Source organism: Micromys minutus, assembly GCF_963924665.1.
Source record: "Micromys minutus genome assembly, chromosome: 1".
Taxonomy (NCBI): domain Eukaryota; kingdom Metazoa; phylum Chordata; class Mammalia; order Rodentia; family Muridae; genus Micromys; species Micromys minutus.
In genome coordinates, this window is record NC_137969.1 from 226,483,798 (window position 1) to 226,508,452 (window position 24,655).

Sequence of the window (24,655 nt, forward strand, 5' to 3'; positions counted from 1 at the left end):
GCTCTGTATTGAGGAGGATGAGCCAACTCAGCACATTTCTCTACCTCCCTGACTTTTACTGCGGAAAGGGGGTGGGGAGCTTGAACTTGCTTCATTAACCTTGACAGTCGCCTTTCCCAGTCTGCTGTTGCTTAAGGAACGCCTAATGGTTAATGTCAGATCCCAGGCTCCTCCTGGCCTATAACACTGAGAAAGGAAGTAGAGTCTTGGCTCTCAGCTGTGGTTTTTATTCGGCAGGAGCTGAGAGAAATCCGAGCCGGGCTAAGCCCTTTCTTTCAGTGGCAGCTTAAGTAGACCTGACATTTGGGTCGGAAAAGTCTAGCATTGTCTCAGTTTCCAGAAAAGACAAGTTTGACCTTACAAAAAAAAAAAGCAGTGGATGTGTCTACCACCTGAGGCCCCGTCCTCCCGGGCACCCTCTGGACCATCCCTGCAGACCTGGAAGTCGCTTAGGTAGTAGTAATAGCAGCGACTGGCAGGTGTCTGACGATGTGTAGTCCATTGCTTCAAACAGTCTTAAAGCTCCTCCCCTCCTATCCCCCCCCATAAGAGATTACCATATTATGCATCCTGGAGGTGAAAGATGCCTCTCCGTAAACAAAAGTCAAAGAATTGAACGGTGTCTGGGCACAGGCTCTGGCCCTTCCCAAGGAACTAGATTCTCTTATATTGTTTGCCACCCATTTTTAGGATGTGTTACATAATCGCTAACAAACAACTTAGATTTGATGGAGCTAACACTTTAGAATCATAGTAAATTGGGACAGGGAGTGTGTCATGCCTGTTTCCATATCGAGCACAGGTCTAGAGCAGGGAGACTGGGTTAGACAGCGCCTGGGAGAACTTCATCTAACAGTTCCATCTGGATCACAGTGCTGAAAGGCCAAGGCTGGCGGAAGCAGCAATGGCTGTCCCCATCACAACTTACCGTCTTCCCTTACTTTGTGAAATACCAGGCTCTGTTGGTTTGGATCTGACTCGTAGCCAAGTGTGTTGGTTGTGTGAATGACATTCATTTTGAATATTTTCAAGAGGCAACAGTGCAGCTTGTGGCTCACGGAGGCTTCCAGATGGATCTGACGCTGCTAGTACACCGCTCAGTTTCTCTGAGATCCTAACGTTCATCAAAGCTGTGTATTCATCCCTACCACGTAGTACTAAGTGAGCTTTTCCTTGCAACGTAATATAAATGGTCAATTCTTGCTGTTGTTCAAGCTGAAGACAGGCTCCTGGGGGTCTCTCATTTCTACATCTAAGTAGCTGAGATTATAGATTAACCCTAACCCTTCCAGCCAGCTGGAGTCTGACATGGTGGCTCATGTCTTTTATCCCTGTACTCAGGAGGCAGGGGCAGGTGGAGCTCTTAATTAGAGGCCAGTCTGGTCTACAGAGTGAGTTCCAGGACAGACAGAGTTACACAGAGAAACCCTGTCTCAAAAAACCAAAACGAAACCAAACAAAAAATTTCACTATGCTGTGAAAATGATCCCCTCTCTCTCTATGTATATGTGTATGTGTATAATGTATATGTATATGCATATGTATATGTGTATAATATATATGTATATGCATATATATGTATATGTGTATGATGTATATGTATAGGTCATATATATGTATATGTGTATAATATATGTGTATAGGCATATATATGTATATGTGTATGTGTATAATGTATATGCATATATATGTATAAGCGTATAATGCATATGCATATATATGTACTGTTATTGTGCAGATTCAGTAAAAAACGTTCTTAAACAACTCTTGGCTAGTCCCAGAAGTTCAGAGGTAGAATTAACTCGGCAGAAACCCTAGAAGTACTTCATCTAGACCATTTTACAGAGTAGCATCATTGTTATTCTTTTCAGGTTAAAGGGGTACATTTTAAGGGCTGCAGATATAGCTGTGGCAGTGCCCTTGCCCAGTGCTCACAAGGACCCGAGTCAGATTCCCCAGCACAGCTAAGGGAGAGATTAGAAAAGGACACATTTTATGTAAGAACACAGGATGAGTACGCACTGAGTAAAGGTCTCTATCTATGGTCCTTGTCTGGGGAGGGAAAGGGAAGCATATTTTTGCCCCTGCCCTGTGAGGATGCTCAGAAATGACAAAGATATTTTTAAAAACTGTGTGTGTGTGTTTGTGTGTGTGTGTGACTTCTGTGTGTCTGTATTAGTGTGTCTGTCTGTGTGCTTGGCACATATATGTCTGTGGGTCTCTCAGAGGCCAGAAGCCCTAAAGCTAAAGTTCCAGGTAATTCTGAATCACATGACTTGGGTGCTGGGAACCAAACTCCCTCTTCTATAAGAGCAACAAGCATTCATAATGGTGGCGCCACTTCTCCAGTCCTCTGAAAGATCATTGATGACTGGAATGGGCTCAGTCACTGGGAGAGCTTCCTGTTTTTGCAGAGGACCTGAATTCAGTTTCCTGTATACCTATTGGGTAGCTTACAACCACCTCTAACTCTAGCTCCAGGGGACCTGACACTCTCTTCTGGCTTCCTTGGGCACTCACCCACATACAGCATACACAGATACAGGCATATGAATAAAAGCAGTTCCTTTTGAAAAGTAATACAAATCTTTATTTTAAAAAGTATTTGTTCTTTTCACAAGTGGGTCTGGTGTACGCTAGTGTCTTGTAGGCATCATTGTGGCATCTCTTGGAGAAAGGGCCCAGAGGTGCTGCTAAACAACCCACAAGACAGTCTCCTTCCCCCAACACTGAATCATTTGGCCCCAAATGACATTAGAGCTGAAACTGAGAAACTGTTCTGTGCTGACACTAAAGTCTGAAGGTTTAATCACAGAAGAGAAGAGGCTGTTATTATAACCCAGACAGCCCTACATCCTTGTGCCTTTGGGAGCCAAGGGTAGACAGTCAGTGCCCAGGGTGGTGGCTTACAGAGACTTGCTTTAACGGTGGGCTGGATGTTCTGATGTTCTGTTTGCCATATTCACTGCTCCTGACTGTTCCCAGCTGTGCCTGCCCTGCTTACCAGGACCACTCTGTTCCTAACTTGAGGACCGGTTCTCTTTCCTCCTCTTGGAAAACCATCTCTCTATATGTCCTTATTGTGAAGCACATAGTTTGCCTTGACATTCCGGGTTATTTTCCAGTTGGTTCAGTCCTCTTCACCATGGGAAGGATTTAGCTGTCCCTTCAGGCCTGCGGAGTCCCTCGCCCCATCCTCTTTGTCAGATTCTCACGCCCCCACTTTGAACAGCCAGCTAGAACGTTGCTTCTCTTTTCTTGTTCTTGGTGGGATGAGAACAGGGTTACTCAAATAGGGACATTAACGTGTTTTCTGGAGACTAACTGCAATCACAACACAAAACAAAAGCCACATCCCACCCGGTGAAGTGCTGGTCTTCCAAGGGCAAACAGGACCACCTTTGTTGATTTACGTAAAATTTCTTTTCTTCTCAACACACTGGGGAGAAATAATGTATGTAGCTGTTTGGAGCTGTGGGGGTGGGGTTAGATGGCTTGGGATTTTAATCCTCCTTCTCTCTTATTTGTTATCCATAGGCTGGCAGATATAGTGTGGATTTAGAATGTTCCCAAAGGTTCACATGTTAAAGCCTGGTCCCTAGTGCAGTGGAAGGTTATGGAATCTTTAAAAGGTGGGGCCTATGGGAGATCTCTAGTTGTCAGAGGTGTGCCTTGAAGGAGTAGTAGGGTCCTAGCTCTCTCCTGACTCTCTCTTGAGCTAAGCAGTTTTTCTGTCTGCCAGGGCCCCTCCTCCCTTTTATGCTGATTTACTCTATAGTCAGTCTCAAAGTACCCAGGCCAACAAGACACTCAAAAACTGTGGCCAGAAAACAAAGACAAAACAAAAACAAAAAAGCCTTTTTCTCTTTGTAAGTTAATTATTTCAGGTATTTGGCCAAGGTAAAATAAAAACCTCTTACCCATTTTAAATCAATCACCCAGAGTATTTGCTATAGTAATGGGACCCTGACTAACCTGGTGCATGGCCTGAAGTGAGTTACTTCACCTCTTGGTTCTTTAGATCCTCTGCTATTACAGCAGGGAAACTTAAGAGCTCCCTTCCCAGAGCTGTTGTAAGGAGTGAAGAACAGTAACACATGTGAGAGGCTTTTAGTTCAGAGGCTGACATTTGGCTGTTGCTCCACAAACAGTATTAAAGGGTGGGACATACCAAGAGTCTGTTCACGGGAACGTGAGCATGCAATGGGCCCGTTCCGATGGGAGGGTGGGCACGGTCAGTTATAGGGATTCTAAGCAGACAAAGAGTTTCTGCCTTTAAAGAATTCTTGCCCTTCTGGGAAAGTCAGAAAGTAAACAAATAATTGTAATGGAATGTGACAGTCCCACGGAAGTCTGCTCATACTTGTCAAAAGGCTTTACTCAGTGGTGACTATGACATCCAGTTGCTGTGGATAACGATCAGCTTCTGTCCCACTAGAGACGGATAATGCACATCATAATCTCATAGCGAGCAGGAGTTACATAAGTGGTTCCTGGTGTTTGTATTTGCCTCGTCCCACTGCCAGGGTCCACACTTACAGACTCAGAATGTGTCTCTGTTCTGGCTTTGTACAGCTGGACTCCTCTCTCTGGGGAGGTCCTGGGAACAGCTTCCCTTGGTGGGATTAGAATAGAGTCTTGACAACTTGACTGAATGTGAGCTGAACAACGGACAGTCAAACCAGACAGGGGAGAGCCCCTGAGGCCTCAACCCTATATGAAGAACTGCAGACAACTGAGTAGCGCTGGGAGTGGGGCAGGTGGTGTCCTCAGAGAGGAGCACACTGATCAAACGGCCAGTCCTGAAAGCATACACACCAGTGGCATTCTACAGAGGGCACAGACTATACAAATGCATGCAGTGACAATTACTGAAGACAGAGCCATGGATCTGAAGAGTGGGGAGGGGTATGGAGGAGGGTTTGGAGGGGAGACACGGAAGGGGGGAATGTAATTATATTATAGCCTCAAACAGATCTTCTAGAGTTGGTGGTTGCTAGAGGCTGAGGAGAGCGGGTGGTGGGGGACATGCTGGTGGATGGGTACTGAGTTCCAGTCCGACATGTCTGGTTCTGATAGTGAACAGGAGAGAGACGATGGTAACAATAAGGTATATGCTTCAAAACTGAAAAGGAGGAATTTCACTATAAAGCAATGATGAATGTTTGGGGAGATGCTATGTGTAATCTGATTTAGATATTACACAATAGATTTATATGCCAAAACATCACAAGATGCTGGACATGGTGGCTCACACCTATGATCCCAGCACACAGGAGGCAGAGGCAGGAGAATCTCTGAGATTGGAATCCCTAAGACCAGCCTGGTCTACATAGTGAGGCACTGTCTCAAAAAAAAAAAAGCACAATACTACATTAATGTGCATATATATTTATGTATACATGTTTTAATGTATCAGTTAAATACATTAAAATACAAAAAAAGTCTTATTAAAATTAAGCTTAGAAGAAAATTATAAACTGAATATCTACAGCACGCCGCCCCTCCCCCGCAGACCAGATCTCCAAATATCAGCAAGCAAAAGGTTACTTCAGTAGAAAAAGAGGTGGTGGCTCTGAACAGGTGGACCTGAGGGAGAAGGGCAAATGGAATCCTGGCACATGAAAGCAGCCCAGCCTTACTCACAAGAGGGAAAAATTTGAATTAGAGATCTCAGATTTTGATGATCGAATTATTGAAGATCCAAAAATCTGACAAGCTTTGTTGACAGTGGCTCTGAAAGGAGTATTTTTCAATGCCTGCCAATGGGAGCACACGTCGCTTCAGAAGCTGGAGAAAGCTGGCATGAACTCTGCCAAGAGGGCTTTATACATCAGCGATGTCTCCCAAATCACCAAATTAGGTACTAGTGTTATAGTTGGAGTCGGTAATGTCCCCACCACCTATAGGCTCATGCTTTGAACATTTAGTCTCCCAGCTGGTGGCCCTTATGGAACTTTTGATGCTTGATTGCAGGTGGCTGGCCTTTGAAAGCCTCGGGTTTTCTGTGTTATTTCTCAGTTTCCTGATCTGCTAACACGAGGAGCCTTCACCACACCCTCCGGCCACCCCTTCATTGCTATGACAGACTGGAACCCTGAACCAAAATAATAAACCTTCCTCCTTGTAGCTGTTCGTCATATATACATCAGAGCAGCAAGTAACTAATGTGCCAGTGTTATCCATTACATCAGTGTGTGTGTGTGTGTGTGTGTGTGTGTGTGTGTGTGTGTGTGTGTGTGTGTGTGTATGTCTGAGCACACGCACACATAGCCAGAAGAGGGTGTCAGTGTCCTCTTCTGTTTCCAGCTATTCTTTGAGACAGGGTTTCTCCCTCAACTTGGGGATTGTGTTTTCTCGTGCAGGCTGGAAGGCAGCAGGCCTCAGGAGTCCTCAGGCTGGGGTTAGGAGCATGTGCCCCATACCTGGCTTACTATGAGATTCAAACTCTGTTCCTTGTGGCACTGCAACAAGTGTTCTTCACTGCTAAACCGCTCCAGGCCCAACTGTTAAAACTCATTAGCCAACTAAATCCCACCCACAGCCATGACAATACTTGGTATATTCATACAGTAAAACACAACATAGTTTAAAAACAGAGGCTGGTGAACCTCATTGTGTGTGTGTGTGTGTGTGTGTGTGTGTGTGTGTGTGTGTGTGTAAAATGTGATTTTCCCCTTTGTTTTTTGACTCATTTTCTGGATGGCTGGGGTGACGGTGAGGAGAAGCTGTACATCTGCCCTTTTTATACTTTTATTGAGTTCTTAATTATGTAAAGCAATTGCATATTAAAACTCTAAAACCGACATTAAAAAGTAATAATAGACCAAAAACATTGTTAAGGGCATTGTGTAGACATATATGTGTAATATGTTTTTTTAGAAGTCCAGGTCTCTGAATCTGTGTGGTTGTGTGTCTGTCTGTTCAACATCCATTCTTCCTCTCAGATTCCTAACATGATCCAATTTTCCTGTAGACATTTTCTCATCTCAACAGATTTTCTATGCCTAAATCTCCATCTGGAAAAGAGAAGCCTAAGGGTGATTCTGTGTTCCTGCCTAGTAATTGGTTTATGAACATAGGCCAGACTCAGTCAGAGTACATCAGTGCCCAGAAGAGAAGCTGGCTCAAGAATCATCACAGGACCAAAAGTATGGCAAGGACTTAAGAAATTTCTTTGCTTATAAGTGAACTTCTGGTCAATGGTACCTCTGGGTAAAATCAAAAATGCTTGCAACCACTTCCCTTCTAGCAAGAAAGCAGTCCAAGGTCAAAGTCAACATGAAGAGCAGCTCAGGGTTCTTCAGCCACAGTGGAGAGCTACTTAACTAACCTGCCTCCAAAGCCTGAAGACCTCATGGACTCCCTGATGAGGACTTAAGTCTGTTACTTGCAGCTGCAGGTTAGTACCCATGAAGCATGGAGAATGCTGCCAAGACTCTAAAAGAAACACATGGGCAACTCAGAAGGAAAAAATGTCCCCTGAAGTTTCTCAGACTGAGAAAACTGCCAAAGCACATGGCATGTGTTGACATAAAAAAATTTCCAAATCAGACACTGCATTCCACCAAGAATATGGTTCAGCACAGAAGGGGAGAAGGTTGTGGAGACAGAGAACCAAGACATCACACATCAGCAGTGGTTGTAATCGGGTAGGGCTAAGTGCTAACTTTTCTTTATCTTTCTTATATAAAATACAAATATATAATTTCCAGGGTTAATTACTAGATAAGAAAAAATTTAAAAGACCAATCAGATGCAACTCAGTAGAAAGTCTGGCCCAATCACACACCCAGGAAGTTACTTCAGTTTTTCAGAAGACTGACCAGGGGATGGGGTGCGTGTGGATAGGTGATGAACCTTTTGACAGGAATTCAAAGGCCCTGGGTTTATTCCATGCGCTGGGGAAAAACACATACATAAGTTAAATGTTGATTAAAAAGAAAATCTTCATATATTAAAGGTTGGAAGTTTAGCAACTCCTCCCTATTCCTAAGGTGGATACAAACCAAACCCAACTGAAACAGACTGTGCTATGAGACAGAAGCAGAGGTCATGATTGTGTTCTTTAGACAACAATTTGGGTGATATTTTGAGGTGTTCTAGTCATCTCTTAAGGGGTTTGCTTTCATCAGCTGTTACCTTACAAGGCTGAGGGTCACTATCTGGGTCAGATTGGGAGGCTGCAGTACCTCTTAGACCAGACAGGACCATGGAGATGAATGAGAGAGATCCCCTCTCTGCCCCCACTAACCTGTCAATAAGCTTTGGTGAGTAGGGAGAAAGTAAGCATCCCGGAGAGGAGACTTGGGACAGAGGTGCACAGGCAGGACTGGGAACCAGGATGACAGAGCGGTGGCCCGAGGCTGAGGATAAACATGACAGGGATTGGGCAGCACCTTCTGGATGTGGAGTCTAGGATATAAATAGTGATATGGGCAACAGCGGGGACGCACCACTGAGTGGAAAAGATCCTGGGTTCTATCCTTAGCACAGTAAAATCACATCTATGCACATGACTATGAAATAGGTCTCTAGACCAATTCTCTAATTTGAGAACACCTAACATTGTGGCATTTCTAATGCCCCATAGATAGATATATCAAAACTTAGGAGTTCTGTGGGCTTTTAAAAAAGATTTATATTCATTTTATGTGTGTAAATGGCCTGTCTGCATGTATACATGTGTGCCACATGCATGACTGGTGTCTGAGGGACTGGAGTTACAGACACAGACAGTTGTGAACTGCACTGAAGATACTGGAACTGAACCTGGGTCACCTAGAAGGACAGCACCATTAACCACTGATCCAACTCATCCAGCCCAGAAGTCTGTGTTTTTAGTGGATGGTTTGTAAGACTACACAGTGAGAAATACTTGTCACAGGGCAAAAGCCCACAATGAGTTTAAAGGATAGAATGCAGAGAAAGGGAGAAAACCAGAAGGGCAGGACGTTTTGTTGTTTTGCTCTCCACCGTGATTTTGAGAGATATTAGTCCATACATATTACTCTCCCAGAACATATACTGAGAAGTACACAGTATTGGTACACAGAAGATATCATTTATATCATCACTGGTGAAATCTCAGTAACAAACAGGGAAAATAACACCCCTATCCAAACCTCAAATTTCAACATGAACGAGTAAACACAACTAACGAGAAATGAATCCCTTTTTATTTTATCCTTGGAGATTTTCATTTTTGTTATTAGGGGGGTTACAAAAGCCCTGCCACCCAAACTAAACACAACACAATGAGTCTGCAGGACTCAATGCCCCGAGATTCTTTAGTCTTGCTTGGTTTCACTCACTTGGGGCTAGGACTAATTTAGAATTAAGCAGAAGGTGGATGGAGCCCAGGTTCATCCGATTGCACACACTATGATCTTTCCACTATGAACACCATGGTCTCTCCAAGGAATGTTCCTGGCACTCCTTGACCGAGGAGCCAGATATCTGGCTTCCAAGATGACAACTCTGTTGTTTCTGCCAAGCTCCTGAACAGGGCAGGTGATTCACACAGCACCAGTGGCTACTGAAGTGCCTAGGCTCTTTGGAGAACATCCTTGACATCAGTTGGCTTAGTAGGTCCTGCTGGAATTATGCCTGAGACAGAAGGGTAAATAGCTCCTTAGTGTGATGTAGAATTAAACTACCAGAGGGATGTTTAAAGATGAAAAACAAGTGCTCATATTGTTTCTAATTTAGGGATTCCCAATATTTGGGGAGCTTCACAACAGCCTACATACTTCCCTTTTCCTGCTCTGGAAGTGTTGTATGTGAATCAGAGGAAAGTGAGGTTTTCCCCCAATAACATACTCTCAAGATGGCACAGAGATGCAGTGAGAACTGTTGAGGTGGTTAGGCTCAAGTCAAACATGCCTTTTTCTTTCCTTTGACAGAGTCTCATTATGTAGACCAAGCTGGCCTCACACTTAGATCCACCTGTCTGAGTTTTGTGATTGAAGGTGTGCACCACTGGGCCTGGCTAAAACTTGTCTTAACGGACATATCCCATGGAACTGATGTTCTAAAATAAACAGACTGAACTGTGATTTCCAAGACTGATCATCTTCCGGGTAGTAAGGAAATTCTTTTTGTTTCCCAGGTTCCATATCCAAACACTGGTGTTTCTTGTTATATTGTGTAAAGTTTGGGGCCTCTCCTTCCCTCCCCCACCCCTTTGACATTTATTTGCTATAGAAATAGAGTGATATAGAGTGCCACGTGACAAATAGCTAAGAAGTGAGCCAGGGGACACTTCTAGGGTGCTTCTCTTCCAAATTCTCTTTAATCTTTATTCCATAGTTTTTTTTCTTTTTGAACTGATTTAAAACTGTTGGTCCGGTCTACATTCCTGATTGGAAAGTCCCCGAGTTGTGCTTTCTGCAGCCCGTCTACACCGCTGACCTTTAATAGCCATTCTGACGGGCCCCTGGGGCTCACTGGGAAGCACCTTGGCACCAGGGAAAGTGGTTCATTCAGAGGCATAAAAAGTAACAATTAAGTGAGTGGGACCTGTAAGCAGGTTGACTGGGCTGTTCCAGAGAGAGAGAGAGACGGTGTTTGGAGCAGTCTTTATAAATTTTAGAAGGTGATAAAGGCTAAGAATTTCTAGCTAGTGTCCATAAAAGCACATAAACAAATTGATAAACTTTTAAAAAAATCAATGGGTGGGCTGGTAAACATACAAGTATATATGCTGATATCTACCAATAAAAAGTTTCCCACTGGGGAGACAGACTTTTCAGGTTAATAAGGAGCCTTGAAGACTTGGCTAAGGATGGTGCCTTTACTCCCCGAGGTTACTGGAGGGAATTTAAGGCTTTTAAGGAGACTAGATTAGGGAAATTAATTTGTTGGTAGAGGGTACAAAGGTTTTGAAGGGGGAGAGACTGGTGGCAATTGGCTATTAGGTCAGAGCTGCTAACAGCATCCACCAGGTGGCTTGATTTGGCAACCTAATGGGAGTGGGTAGGGGAGGGTCCAAGTCTGAGCAAGTAAGTAAATGTTCGCTAAGGGAGAGAGGAGGATCTGGTCTCAGAAGAGATATGGATACTTTTGGCTTTGGGTGGTTGGCAAGACACGTGGGCACTAAAGGGACTGCCTCCTAATAGACAGGGCTATGTCACGATGCCTCTGTCGAGGGTGGGCTTGGAGTCACTAGATGGTTTCCAATGTTCAGACTTTCCCCTTTCAAGAAGAAGAAAGCATCTGCTGTGGGTGTTCCCAGTCCTCACGGGACCTGGGAGCTAGTCAGGAAACATCGTTTTAATAGGATTAGTTGAAAGATGAGCCAATGTCAGGTGGTGGTTTGGCAGTATATCACGGTTGCTAACTCTGACATGTTAAGTATAACATTAGTGATGACTTTGGTGCCTGGCTGAGAGTGTTAACATTTAGCAAATTAGATGTCTTCATTTTTTGTCTTGCTCTTATGTTTTATGAGTACGACACAGTGCGTAACCTGGGCAAACCATTTAACCTTTCTGTGCCCCTGTGGACAGCATAGGAACATGTGGGAGCACTTACATTTTGAAAGCTACAAGATGAAAAGCCTGTAAGATCCACCCCTTCCCCCAGTGACTGAGTCAGAAATCTGGGAGGGTCAGCCCTTTCTATGCCATCTTTCAACCACTAGTTATTTTTGCATTTTTCTAAAATGCTTCTACCAGTTCAGGGTGAAAGAGGCTGTTTCTTTTGCCCTCCTTAACATCTGGCCCTGCCCATCTGGCGGGTCCCTTTTCACTTAGAGACTATTGCTGTATAACTCCCATCTTTAGGTTCTGGGATTAAGCCCAGGAGTACTGGAAGAGAATTAGGGTTTTACATTAACACCCAGGGGCCTCAACATAAGGCATCCATACTCAGTGTAAGGATTTGTCCCAGTTCTAGGCAGTAAGCTACTTTTCCTGTAAAAGTACCCATCAAATCTGGCCTTTGGATACTTGCCTTGTTCTCTTGGGTCACCAGATTCTGCCCAGTACCTAAACTCTAGGCCATGAATTTAGATCTGGAAAACCTTAGCAAGGCTGAGGCCCTGCAATAAGCAACACATTTTTCTCATCTTGCCATGAAATCTCACTCTTGCCTGTTCCTGGAGCTTTTTGGGCTACCTTGGAACTGCCCACTGGCTTCTCCCCTTGGAGATCCCTGCTGCCGGCTGCCTTCCTGGCTTGCTGTGGGTTGGTTCTATATCTAGCGCATAGTCTTCTCTGGTCCAGCTGGGTCTGCCTCCCATCCCATGGATGCATCTAGTTCTAGACCCCATTTCTCCCAGTCAGCCTCACTGTACGACAGTCCATCCTTTCAAATTAAACCAGAGCGGATATTTGCTGGCATGGAAACTGATGTGCTATTGGAATTTTATCCTGGTTTACATCGCCCTTTGTGTTGGAAAGCTTGGGATCACTTCCAGTTTCTCAAGAAAGCTTTCCTGTCTCCTTCAGGAGACACAAAAGAAAACTCTGTCTTGTGCCTGTGAAGCAAGCCATTAGGTCACTGTTTTAATTATAACGTATTTAATCTTGATTTTGTTTTTAGGCATACATTTAAAATATATGTTGTGACTTTATTCACACACCCTTTAAAGTTCTTTGAGCTCAGATTGCTTTGTGATCATACAACAGAGTGGTGTTCTTCCTATCTGGAAGGTCCTTACAATCTCTACAAGTCTTGTTAAAACTTGCTGGGTTCTTGCCGCACCTCCCCCAAGTTTCCTTAGAGAGTTAATGTGAGAGTTTCCATTTCTAAGACATTTTGATGTCCTCTGTCACCTTTGAGAACAGCTGACCATATCTTTAAGCCTGAAGGTGGTCCTGCCCGAGTTCTGAGTGGATATGAAAGTCTCGGTCTGTGTAGCTAGGATGAATGCTGACATCAGAGCGCCCCACTGCTTATTATGAGAACCTGGATAATCAGTTTTCGTGGCAGAGCCCTCACTGGTAAACATAAGGATAGCCCCGGCTGTGCCTCAAAGGAGCGTTATGAAGGTTAAGTGGAACAGGTGTGAACATAACCAACTATACAGTGGCATGATACCCAGAGGCGTTACAGTGGGTCACTTGCTTCCCTCATTAATTATAGCAACTTTAATCTGGGAAAAGAGTATGTTTATTGCTACAATAAACTCAACCTTCAAACCCTTAAGAAAAAAAAAGCCATCTAGTGAGTTTAGACATACTTCAGAAACATTAGACAGGGCCAAGATGATTCCCAGTTTTCACAGCTATAAAAAGAGAAGTACAAGACCCCATTCAAAGTTTGGGTGGAGTCAGGAATCTTTCAAGTCCGCTGAGATTGGCCCATTGATGATAAAAAAACAAAACAAAAACAAAAACAAAAACAAAAAAAACCCCGGCTACTAGTTACACCACATTAAAAAGAAAAGTTGCGGTGCATGTATAACTTGTTCATGTCATACTTTTGTATCTCTTGCAACTTATGTTTATTCGGATTATGTATATACTCTCAGTTCTTGATGTCGCCTTTTTTCTTGTCCAAACTGCCTCGACCTAACTAAAGGGCTAAAACAGTTCCTGCTCAAATTGTGTACATTGTGACTTTTCAACTCTGTTTTAATTCTTCCAGTCCTGCAGAGCCAATCTCAGTTTACCCCAAAATGTTTTGTCTTGGTCAAATGCCAGCCCCAGAAAGGTCTGTCAATTCAAGAGTCTGGAAGAACGTTCCTCTTTAATAAGCTTGCCGGGGTCGGTCGTGCCCCGTGCAGTGCGGTCCCATGTCGCATACCCCTCCTCCACCCCAGCCCACCCCTCTCCACCCCACCTCATCCAGTACGCCGGCCAGAGGCGGCGTCTGTACGCTTCTCCAGGGCGCCAACAGGAGGTGCTCGCCCGGCCGAGGCGCTGCGCGTCCCCGTGGGGACCGCTCCGCGGGCGGAGGGAGCAGGAGGAGGAGCCGGAGGGGGCGCGGCTTCCTCCGCGTCCTCCCGGGCGCTTGCTCGCTTGCTCCGCGGGGCCGGGGCTGGCGGCCGGCGGGGGTCTCGGCGGCGGAGGCGGCGGCGGCGGCAGCGCTGGCGGGCCGGGCTCGGAGCTCGGAGCCAAGATGGCGGCGGCGCTCCGGAGCCCGGCCTCCTCCTCCTCTTCGCCGTTCTCCGCCCCGCCGCTCGCCGCCTCCTCCTCCGCCGTCTCCTCCTCCTCCTCGTGCAGCAGCACCAGCGAGCGCCGCGGCGCCGGGCCGCTCTCCCGGAGCTCGGGAGGGGGCTAGACCGGTCCGCGGGCGCGCAGGCGACGAGGCCAAAGCTGGGGCCGGGGCGGGGACGACGGCGGCGGCGGCGGCGGCGCCGGGTGGGGATGGGGTCGCAGACGCTGCAGATCCTCCGGCAGGGGGTGTGGGCCGCGCTGAGCGGCGGTTGGTACTACGACCCGCACCAGGCCACCTTCGTGAACGCGCTCCACCTCTACCTGTGGCTCTTTCTGCTCGGCCTGCCCTTCACGCTTTACATGGTGAGTGGGGGCGGGGACGCGCTGCGGACGCTGGGCTGGACCTCGGGGGTCCCGGGGTCGCCCCCACCCCGTCCTCTCCGCGGTCCCGGCGGCAGGCGGACGCTCCCCTCCCCCGCCCGCTCCACTCCGGGCCCGGGGTTTCCAGTGTTTTCAGCACCTCCCTTCCCACCGGTCCCCGGCCGGATCCCGCTTCCTAGCGCTTCGCGTGCGGGTCTGCGTAACCGGCGCCCGAGGCCTTCACTCGGGGTCCTCGGTCCTCTCCGGGCCTAGGGCTACCTACCGCCCGCTCCCCCGGGGCATCCCCGCCCGTAGCTCGGTCCCCGGTTGTGCGCAGCCCGGGGGAGGCCGTGCGCGCTCCGGCTGGAGCGGAGTCGCGGGGTGTCCCGGCTCGTACTCGCTTCCCGAGCTGGGGGAAACCCCGGGCGGCTCGTGCCTCTGCCAACGGTTGGTCCGTTGGGTGCGGGTTCCAGTCGGTTCAGCCCTGCGGTTAGGGACCATGGTGGTGTCAGGCTAGCGCTGGTGGACAGGGAGCGGGGAGATACGGCAACCTGGCTGGCGTTTCACCCGTTTGTTTGCGTTGGTTCAAGGCCTTTGACTGTCAGGGAAAAGGAGAGTGCCGCCTGTTGCTTGGTGCACTAGGGCCAGTGTCTCTGAAGTGTTTTTGGTGTTCCCAGACAGTTTCCTTCTATAGCCAAGGCTGGCCTGAGAGTCACAGGCCTCGTGAGTGTTTTAGAGGATGTTTTCCTGAAAGATGTTTGCACATTTCTTTCTTTTTTTTTAAAAACGCTGTATTTTAGGTTGGGACATTTGGGAAAAACAAAGCTTTCAAATTTTAAAGTAATTGGAAGGAAGGATATTAACTTTTATTCTCAGGGGGTTTCTGCTAACTTCATAGTTCATCAAGGGGGTAAACAAAGGTGCTGGATTGCTAAACCCCGGCTTAGTTAAGTATAAGTTAGAACAGCCTATTTGCCTCTTTTCTCAGTATCATTAGTTGGCAGAAACATGCCTTGGGGGATGGTGAGTGTGTGTGTGTGTGTGTGTGTGTGTGCTAAATGTCACATTGTCAAGCAGATTCCGATTTCTCATAGAAATGTGTTTGAAGGGACTTACACCAGCTTAAAGGAGCTTTTTTTTTTTAGAGCTTTTTAAAAAAATTAATGCTGATGCCTTATTACAGGACTTGTTCAATCTTGTAAGATTTCGAAAATTTATCATCAAATGTTATAATTTCGATTCCTTTTGGCCGGTCGAGTTGACTTTGCATCAGCGTCCCCTTTCTAGGATGAGCAGCCTTTGGTGGTGAGGATCTTCAGGGTCAGTGTCCAGACAGCTTGTACACAGAAGACAGAACATTGTTGGGAGGTCAGGCTTTGTTGCTGTGTGCTGTATAAGCCTCTTTGTGGAATTAACACCTCTGGAGACTCTAGAGGAAGTGGAAAGCCATGTACTGAATTACCTGGGAGTTTATTCAGTTAAACTCGACTCAGTGTTGGAGTGTCCACTGTGCACCAGGTACTTTCTTTGCCAGGTTCTGGGAAAATGAAAGTGCTTCACTTCAACAAATGCCAACTCCACTCTTCCCTCTTTCTCTCCACTCTCCACACACAAAGCTTGTGGGTTCTGTCTTTAAGACCTGACAGGAGCCCATCATCTCTCAGAGTCAGTCCTGGTTTAAGCTTCCCTGCCCCTCTGGGTGTTTGTAGGGTGGTGGGGGAAGGTGGGGTGGCAGTGGTGGCGATGGTGTTTGTACTGAGGCTTGCTGTTTCCGCTCTTGCGGAAATCACAGATGAGATGATTCTTTCAGGTCCTGTGGCCCTTCTGCTGAGACCAGCTTCCCGGCTGTGGCTGCAGCTCGGTTCAGCTGCGGGAGTCTTCCCAGCAGCTGATATGCCGTCACTGCTCGCTAGGCTGCCTTTCCTGCTCTGTCAAGGGGACTCTCCCTTCCAGATGACTGTGTGGCCTGCTTTGGTTAGGTTATTTCAGGTTTCTGGCATGGGAGACTTTCCCTGTTAAGTGACGTAGCAGCCTCTGAACTTTTCTGCCTGCTTTCCCAACACCAGTTTCTGCTGGCTGATCCACACACTCACTTGCTGGTTTTCTCACCCTGTTGCACTTCAGAAAGCTAATAATAGACTTGAAGCTCTGAGCAGGCAGGGCTTTCTCTCTGTTGCTATACTCTAAGGACTTAGAGCAGTGCCACAGACAGTAAGGAGAAGTGAGACAGATGACTAGAAATGGATAAGATTCACGACCTTGGGTCAGGGAACTCACAGCTAGCCTGGGAATGAGTAGCAGCAAGCTTAGAACTGTAGGCGTGATGCATGAGGGGTCACGGCCAAGGGCTAGCAGAGGATGCGGCAGTTTAGGAAACATACTAGTGCTACAGCATGAGGTAGATAAAAAACAAAAACAAACCTCACCCATGGTTATTACTCACAAATTCTTCTGGTAATAGTTGCAGGTGATGGTGACTGTACAGGTTCTTAGCCCAGCTAAGTATCCTCATGTGGCTGAGCTATTGTGACTTGTCTATTACCTTAGGCAGATATATGAACTGGGTTATTCATAACTTTTTGAAGTCAAAGTCACTATTCAGGATCCCCGAGGCATGGGTTTACACACACACACACACACACACACACTCTCTCTCTCTCTCTCTCTCCCTACCCGCCCCCCCCCCCCATTCTGTCTCTCAGCTTTTATAGGTCTTTCGAAAGGGTAAGATAGTTTCTGCTTGTATAGTTCTAAACAGTGAAAAACAAGAAGAAAAGCCTACCACTTAACTGATTAGCTTTTTTCTTTTTTGTTAACTCCATTTATGCCATTCTAATTGTTAGTGTACATGACTTATCATGGGTGAGATTTTTTGGGATAGGGTAACTTTTTTTTTGTGTTTTGGATGAAAAGTTCACTGGGATGGGTGTTATCTTGATTTTTGAATTTTGACTTTGCTCTTGATTTGTGTTTTTGAGGCAAAATTACCTTTCTGAACCTTGATTTGCTCATGTATAACATATTTCATGAGTATTTTGTAAGGAGATATTTATGAAATATATTATTTACTTTCAGAATAGCCTTCAGTGAATACCATTTCAAAGAATGTCTAATTAGAATTTTCTCTATAATGCTGCATGCCTAGAAGAGATGAGATAACACTGAATTTATTGAGTGAAGTGATTATTCTAATGTATTGCTTCATATACAGTCTTTATCTATAAAGAGTTACATGTCTAGATGATGAAATTCATTAAAATGTATTTACATTAAGATAGGCTGAGGGCAAAATGTTTATTTAGCATACATGAGGCTCTGGGTGCAATTCTGGGCACCTGTCTTCCTCCAGTTTGTTTAAATAAGAGGTTCTCAGACTCTGACATAAAAAATTACTTGACAGTGTTAAAAATGTGTGTGTGTGTACAAACTTGTTCTAGTTCAGAACATCTGGTACTTACATGTCGTCATGACTGTCTTGAGACATTAAGAGAAATATTGTCTAAAACTATTCTGAAGGACCTTAGAGATGGCTCAGTGGTTAAGAGTACTGGCTGGGGCTGGAGAGATGGCTCAGTGGTTAAGAGCACTGACAGTTCTTCCAGAGGTCCTGAGTTCAATTCTCAGCAACCATATGGTGGCTCACAACCATCTGGAGTGGGATCTGATGCTCTCTTCTGGTATGTCTGAAGACAGCTACAGTGTACTCATATACATAAAATAAATCTTAAACACTCCCTCTCCCCAAAAAAGGAGCACTGGCTGTTCTTCCAGAGTGCCTGAGTTCAATCTCTAGAACCTTTGTGGCAGTTCACAACTGTCTGTAACTCCAGTTCCAAGGCATTTGATGCCCCTTCCTGGGCATCTAAGGGCACAAGCCACACAAGTGATGTACAGAAAAACACTCAGGTAAGACATCCATACACATAGAAAAAAAAAAAACAAAAAACTATTCTGAATTTTAAATGGATGCCCCCATTCCAAAACAAATAGACAAATGAAGGAGATGAAGAAGAAGAAGAAACCTTTCCTCATTGTTGTGTATTGGTTAATGGTATGATGGACACTGCACCATTTCCCTGTTCTTGCCACACACACACACACACACACACACACACACACACAGAACCACACACACAGAACCACACACACACACACACACACACACACACACACACACACAGAACCACACACACAGAGAGAACCACACACAGAACCACACACACACACACAGAGCCACACAGGGAGAACCACACACAGAGAGAGAACCACACACACACACACACACAGAGCCACACACACAGAGAGAACCACACACACACACAGAACCACACACACAAACACACAGACCCCCCCCCCAACAGAACCACACAGAACCACACATACACACACACAAAACCACACATACACACAGAGAGCCACACACACAGAACCACACACACACAGAACCACACACACACACAGAACCATGCCTGCTGTCAAGAGTGGCTCAGCTCTTTTTATTTCCTGCCCAAGACTGTTTTGTGTGTACCGCTATATTAGCCATGTTGCTAGTCTTTGGCATCTATTCTTACCTCTTTACAACTCTTAGCACAAGCAGATTTAAATAAGTTGGTGCCACCCACCTTTTGTATATATTGGCTTAAATTTTTTTTCACACAAAACCATATCCTTCTCCAATTTTTCCCAGATCCTCCTCCATTTTTCTGCTCACCCAAGTAAATGTTCTTTCTTAAACAAAATACCCCCCAACAAACTAAAACCCAAAACAAACACCCCCCCCAGACAAAAATACCAGTGGAGGGGAGTGGTTCTGATGCTTTCATTGGGAATCTGTGTGTCCATACTTTAAGGTCCTTGTCCCCAATTGGTTCTTGATCAATCAATAAAAATGTCAATAGCCAGTGGCTAGGCAGACAGAGGTTCCTGCAGGCTAGGAGAGAGGAGAGGGCAGGGAAGAGAATTGAGTACTTGGGGGAGAGAGACAGAACAGACTCAGAGCTGCAACAGTCTCAGAGCTGCATGGGAAATCTTCCAAAATGTAGGTGGAAAGGGAAAGCGGCCCACGGAAGGGCAGCCCAAAAGGGTCTTGGGCAACAAGACCAGTGGGATTCACAGAAGATAACCTAGCAACTAAGCTGAGGGCAGATTTAGTGGTGTTGAGCTAGGAGTAAAGCTGACCGGGCAACAGGTGTTGAGCTTGGGGTAAAGGGAAAGGCAAGCTAGCCTCGGAGGCTTAAAAGAGCCCAGCCACGGAGTCAGTAAGGCAGATTAGAAATGAGCTAATGTGTGTGTCTCTCATCTGTGGATCCAGGAGGACCTGGGTGGATGGTGAGTAGCACGGCCCACCCAGGCACATTAAAGCAGGGTAGTTAAACTACACATTACATACCAAACAAGGCGAGCATACACACAGAAAACACAGTTCATTTTGTGAGTGTGGAGCCTGCTGTGGAGTGTGGTTGATATACCCAGTTTCACTTCATTGATGAAAACTGATTTTTCCTCTCCCAACAAGTATCAATGACAGATTGCTTCTTGGTTGGGGTAGTAGGAGTGCCTTCTACTCTTTCTCAGTACTTGGATTTTGTCTAGTTAAAACTTGTATAGGTCTTTTGTGTGCTGTCATGGTCTCTGTGAGTTCATATGTACATCAGTTTCTTGTGCTTGGAAGGCATTCTTTTCTTGGTGTTATCCTTAACCTCTAGCTCTTACAGTCTTCCTGCCTCCACCTGGGCAAAGATCTCTGAAGGTAGGAGTTTGATAAAGACTCTGATTCTCATTCCCACATTGCCCACTTGTGGGTTTCTATTAATTATAATTTACTGCAAGAACACGTTTCTCCTGTGAGGGTTGAGCAGTGATGCACTGGTCTGTTGTTACAAGTCATTTTATTTCTATGCTCATTTAACAGAATAATGGTAGTAGGTTTTCTCCTAGGGCCTATGATCCATTTAGTTTCAAGATTTTGGCTACTTTTACAGTATCAGGTATGAGTTCCACATTAAGGAATGCACCTTAATTCTAATTTTTAAAAAATGTGGTTGGTTACTTCCATAACGGTTGTGTCACTATTGCACCAGGAACCTTGTAGGCAGGTTGTTATTGTAGGTCCCTGGGTTTGTACCTGGATGATACTGATGATTACTTTTCTCCTCCTGCCAGCACTGTGACGATAGTAGAAGGGATACTACTAGTTGGGCACCAGCTCAGTTTTTCCATGTTCCATGACATAAGTAAATAGTATCTTCAACAACAGGGTCTTATCATTAGGTTGTGAAAGGTACCAATAACATTGGTAAGAGCCTGTCATTTTTCCCCCTTGGGTTTCTGTGGGATCCCTTTGGCAGGTGTCTTTAGATGTAAACTATTCCTGGTTTTACTTGGTAGTATAAACTGTCTAGTGTGTACTACTAAGGGGGCATAATTGTCTCCCCTACTGTATGGTAACTTCATTAAAATTCCTTTCATATATATTTTAGGAAGTTTCTTCAATTTTAGGCTTCCCTATAACTTTTCAAAGGTAGTGTTTGTTGTCTTTCTTCATATTCAGTCCTTTACCCTTTCCTTGTATCTCCCCATTCAGTTCTGTTGTAGTTTATCTCTTCATAGCACTCTGTTCTGTTTCCCTTTCTGGGAAGACCCTCTGCTCCCTGTTCTTACTACCTGTGTGACCTCTCATTATTTGGATCAGAACACACCCATCTAAAGTTTAAAAGCTAGCACTCATGGGAAAACATGCAGTGCTTGTCTTTCTGAGTCTGAGTTACCACACCTTGTATGTTTGTACAGCTACTGTGTGTTTGAAATCTGTGTGGGCATCCTCAAAAAGATGAAAATTGGTCTACTACAAGATAACTTTACCACTTGGTTATCTATCCAAAGGACTCTACCTTACTATAGAGATACTTGTTCATCTTTGTTCATTTCTGCTTTGTTCATGACAACCAGGAATTTGGAAACAGCCTAGATGCCCCTCAAGTGATGAATGGATAACGAAAATGTGGTCCATTCACACAATGGATATTACCTAGCATTAAGAAAATGTAGCTATGAAATTTGAAAGTAAATGAGTGTAGCTACAAGCAATCACTTCTCCCTTTTAATATCTTTGCATATAGAGCTTAAGATAAAATCAGGCATCTTTACCAGGGCCACACTAAAGCCTTCTCTGCTTTTACTTACAGTTTGTGCAGTTCCCCACTGTACCAGAATCATATGGCCTCCTTTCTGTTCAACCTGATCAACTGCTTCCTCTTGAAGGAGCTTGCACCTGCTGTGTCTCCTGAGGAGGCTCTGCCCTCCTCTTGTTCTCAGGCTGACTGTCCCAGTAGTGTAGGATTGGGAATAAGTGTCATCTCACAGAGGCCTAACCCCGTAACTGTAAACTTGTCAGCTTCTGTCACGGTGCTTCAAAACCATATATTTGTATCTTTGTTTGCTTGTTCACTGTCTAGACAGCTCTACTGCCATAGTTCCGTGTAAGTTCAGTGAGGGCAGGGTCGGGTGTGATAGTATTCACTGTCTGCTCTGAATGAGTGTTTGTTGATTGAAAACTGTATTACATATATGAACCTTCTTTAGGTTGAACAACAAAACTTATCTAGAATGGTTGAGTGCAGAGTGTTGTAGGAGGTTGTAGGTGTTGTAGGAAGTTGTATTGTGAGCAGAGTCATATGTAGAATTAATTTCAGTGGCTGCAAGAATCAAATGTCAGAATGACTCCAGAAAAGCTTGTAAGTCACTCAGAGTACAGCAACACATGGGTCTTGTGTGTACAGCCTTCTATAGTTATATGTATATAGCAATATGTAAAGTAATGTATGCTAAGTACTCTGGAATAATTGTAAATTAAATGTACTTATGCAATTTATGGTTTTGACTTTTTTCTAGTTGCCACCATTATTCATTTCTGAGGTTGATTCTTACCTGTATAATGAAAGTTTCTTTGAAACCCTTAAGCACTGAATCTAAAGAATCAGAAATTTTAAAGAGTAGCAAAAACTTATCCAGTGGTTTTCTTAAGATTGGTGCCTTTCTAAAGGCCGTAGCTAGAGGGGTTGAGGGTGTCATTCATTGAGCTATGTTTATGGAGTGCAGCCTGATAACCCTATGTTCAGTCTCTAGCACCACATAAACCAGACCTGGGGGTACAAGACTGCAGTCTTAACACTCAGGAGGTAGGGTCATCCTCAACTGCATAGAGCTTGACCCAGCCTATGCTACATGAGTTCCTGCCTCAAAATCAATTAGTTACAGCTTCAAAGGCTTGGTCCATTATCATGGTGGCTGGAGAAACAGGTGATACTAATCTCTTGATCCAAGGCAAAGAGAGTAAGATCGGGCCTCAAAACCCACCCCCCAGTGACACACCTCCAAAAACAAGGCCACATTTTCTAATCCTTTAATCCTATCAAACAGTTCCACACTCTGGAGGTTAAGCATTCAAATATATGAGCCTATGGAGGCCATTCTTTTTTTTTCATTTCTTTTTGTTGTTGTTTTTGTTTATTTTTTGAGGCAGGATTTCTCTGTGTATCCCTGGCTGTCCTGGAACTCCTTAACTAGACCAGGCTGGCCTTGAAATTAGAGATCTACCTATCTCTGCCTTCCAAGTGCTGGGAATAAATGTTGTGTCACTGCTGTCTGAGTAAAAATGGCAAGGGTTGAATGTCATAACATGACAAGAAAACCACTGCACTTACTCCATAAGGTCTTGAACAAGTAGACAGACACAGGGATGTCCAGAGAAAGTCATGACACTGAAATTCACGATAGACACTACCGACTTCTTTCAACTCCTCTGTCTAAATATTCTCATTAGTAAATGCCAGAAATTTTAGCTTTTCAGGTCAGTGAAGTGACAGACTTTCTGGTTAAGTATGTGTTCATAGGCTGGAAGAGAAACAGAAACCACAGTAGTTCCAACAGTTAATGGTTTTATGACTCACAGTGGTTTCTGAAGGGTGGAAAGCATTTCATCCTTCACAAAACATAGTAGGTTGCTCATAACTGCCCAGAACATAGTAGGTGGCTCATAGCTGTCTATAACTCCAGCTCTGAGGGACCCAGTGCCCTTTTCTGGTGTTTTTGGGTGTATCCATGCTCTAACCGAATCACTCTCCCAGTCTTGCTCTTTAAACATAAACATACACATACCTGTTTTCTCATGACTATGTTTTAGGGATGTTTCCATGAGGGGAAATTTGTTTGATTGGGTTTTGAGACAGGGTTTCTCTGTGTATCCCTGGTTGTCCTAGAACTCCTCTGTAGACCAGGCTGGCCTTGAACTAAGAGAACCACCTGCCTCTGCCTCCTGAGTGCTGTGATCAAAGGCCTGTGACCCCAAGGCCCAGTGACAATGACTTCTTAATAGTGCTGAAAGAAATTATAGTATGGTGTGTTGGAGTGAGGAAATGCACTGTAGCTGTCTTCAGACACACCAGAAGAGGGTATCAGATCTCATTCCAGCCCCAGGAAATCCCTTTCTTGATTACAGGTCATTAGCTTAAAACTTTTTTTTGAACTAAGGGGCTGGAGAGATGGCTCAGAGGTTAAGAGTAGTGTCTGCTCTTCCAGAGGTCCTGAGTTCAACTCCCAGAAACCATATGGTGGCTCACAACCATCTATAATTAAATCTGGTACCCTCTTCTGGCTACAGGTGCACATGCAGGTAAAACACATATATAATAAATCTTTAAAAAGAAAAGAAAAAGCCAGGCAGTGGTGGCTGGTGCACTTAGGAGGCAGAGGCAGATGGATCTCTATAAGTTTGAGGTCAGCCTGGTGGTTTACAGAGTTCCAGGACAGCCAGGATTATGCAGAATTACGTATTTTTTTTATTATTTTATTCACTTCACATCACAGCTTCCTTCTCCTCCTAGTCCCACCCTCATAAACTCCTCCTCAGATTATCCCCTCTTCTCAGTGAAGGGACCCCCCCCCCCATGTGTACCAACTTGCCCTAGCACATCAAGTCACAGCAGGACTAAATGCATCCTTTCCCACTGAGACCAGACAAGGCAGCCCAGCTACAGGGAAGGGATCCAAAGGTTGGCAACAGTGTCAGAGACACTGCTTCAGTTGTTAGGGGACTCACATGAAGACAAAGCTGCATCTCTACTACAAATGTGTAGGAGATCTAGGTCACATTTTTAGCTTTTTAAAAAAAGCTTTAGGGTGAATATTGTTGT

The 24,655-nt window shown here is 45.0% G+C and overlaps 1 protein-coding gene across 4 annotated transcripts in view; it reads left to right on the top strand.

Moving 5' to 3' along the window:
• The first annotated feature begins 13,919 nt into the window (after positions 1 to 13,919).
• Positions 13,920 to 24,655, top strand: part of PCNX1 (pecanex 1) — a 145,489-nt gene continuing 134,753 nt past the window's right edge. For all 4 annotated transcript variants that reach the window (XM_080930318.1, XM_080930320.1, XM_080930319.1 and 1 more), the window contains exon 1: positions 13,920 to 14,468. In XM_080930318.1, the coding sequence (XP_080786444.1) occupies positions 14,316 to 14,468 (153 nt within the window). In that variant the 5' untranslated portion in view covers positions 13,920 to 14,315. The remainder of the gene's footprint in view (positions 14,469 to 24,655) is intronic.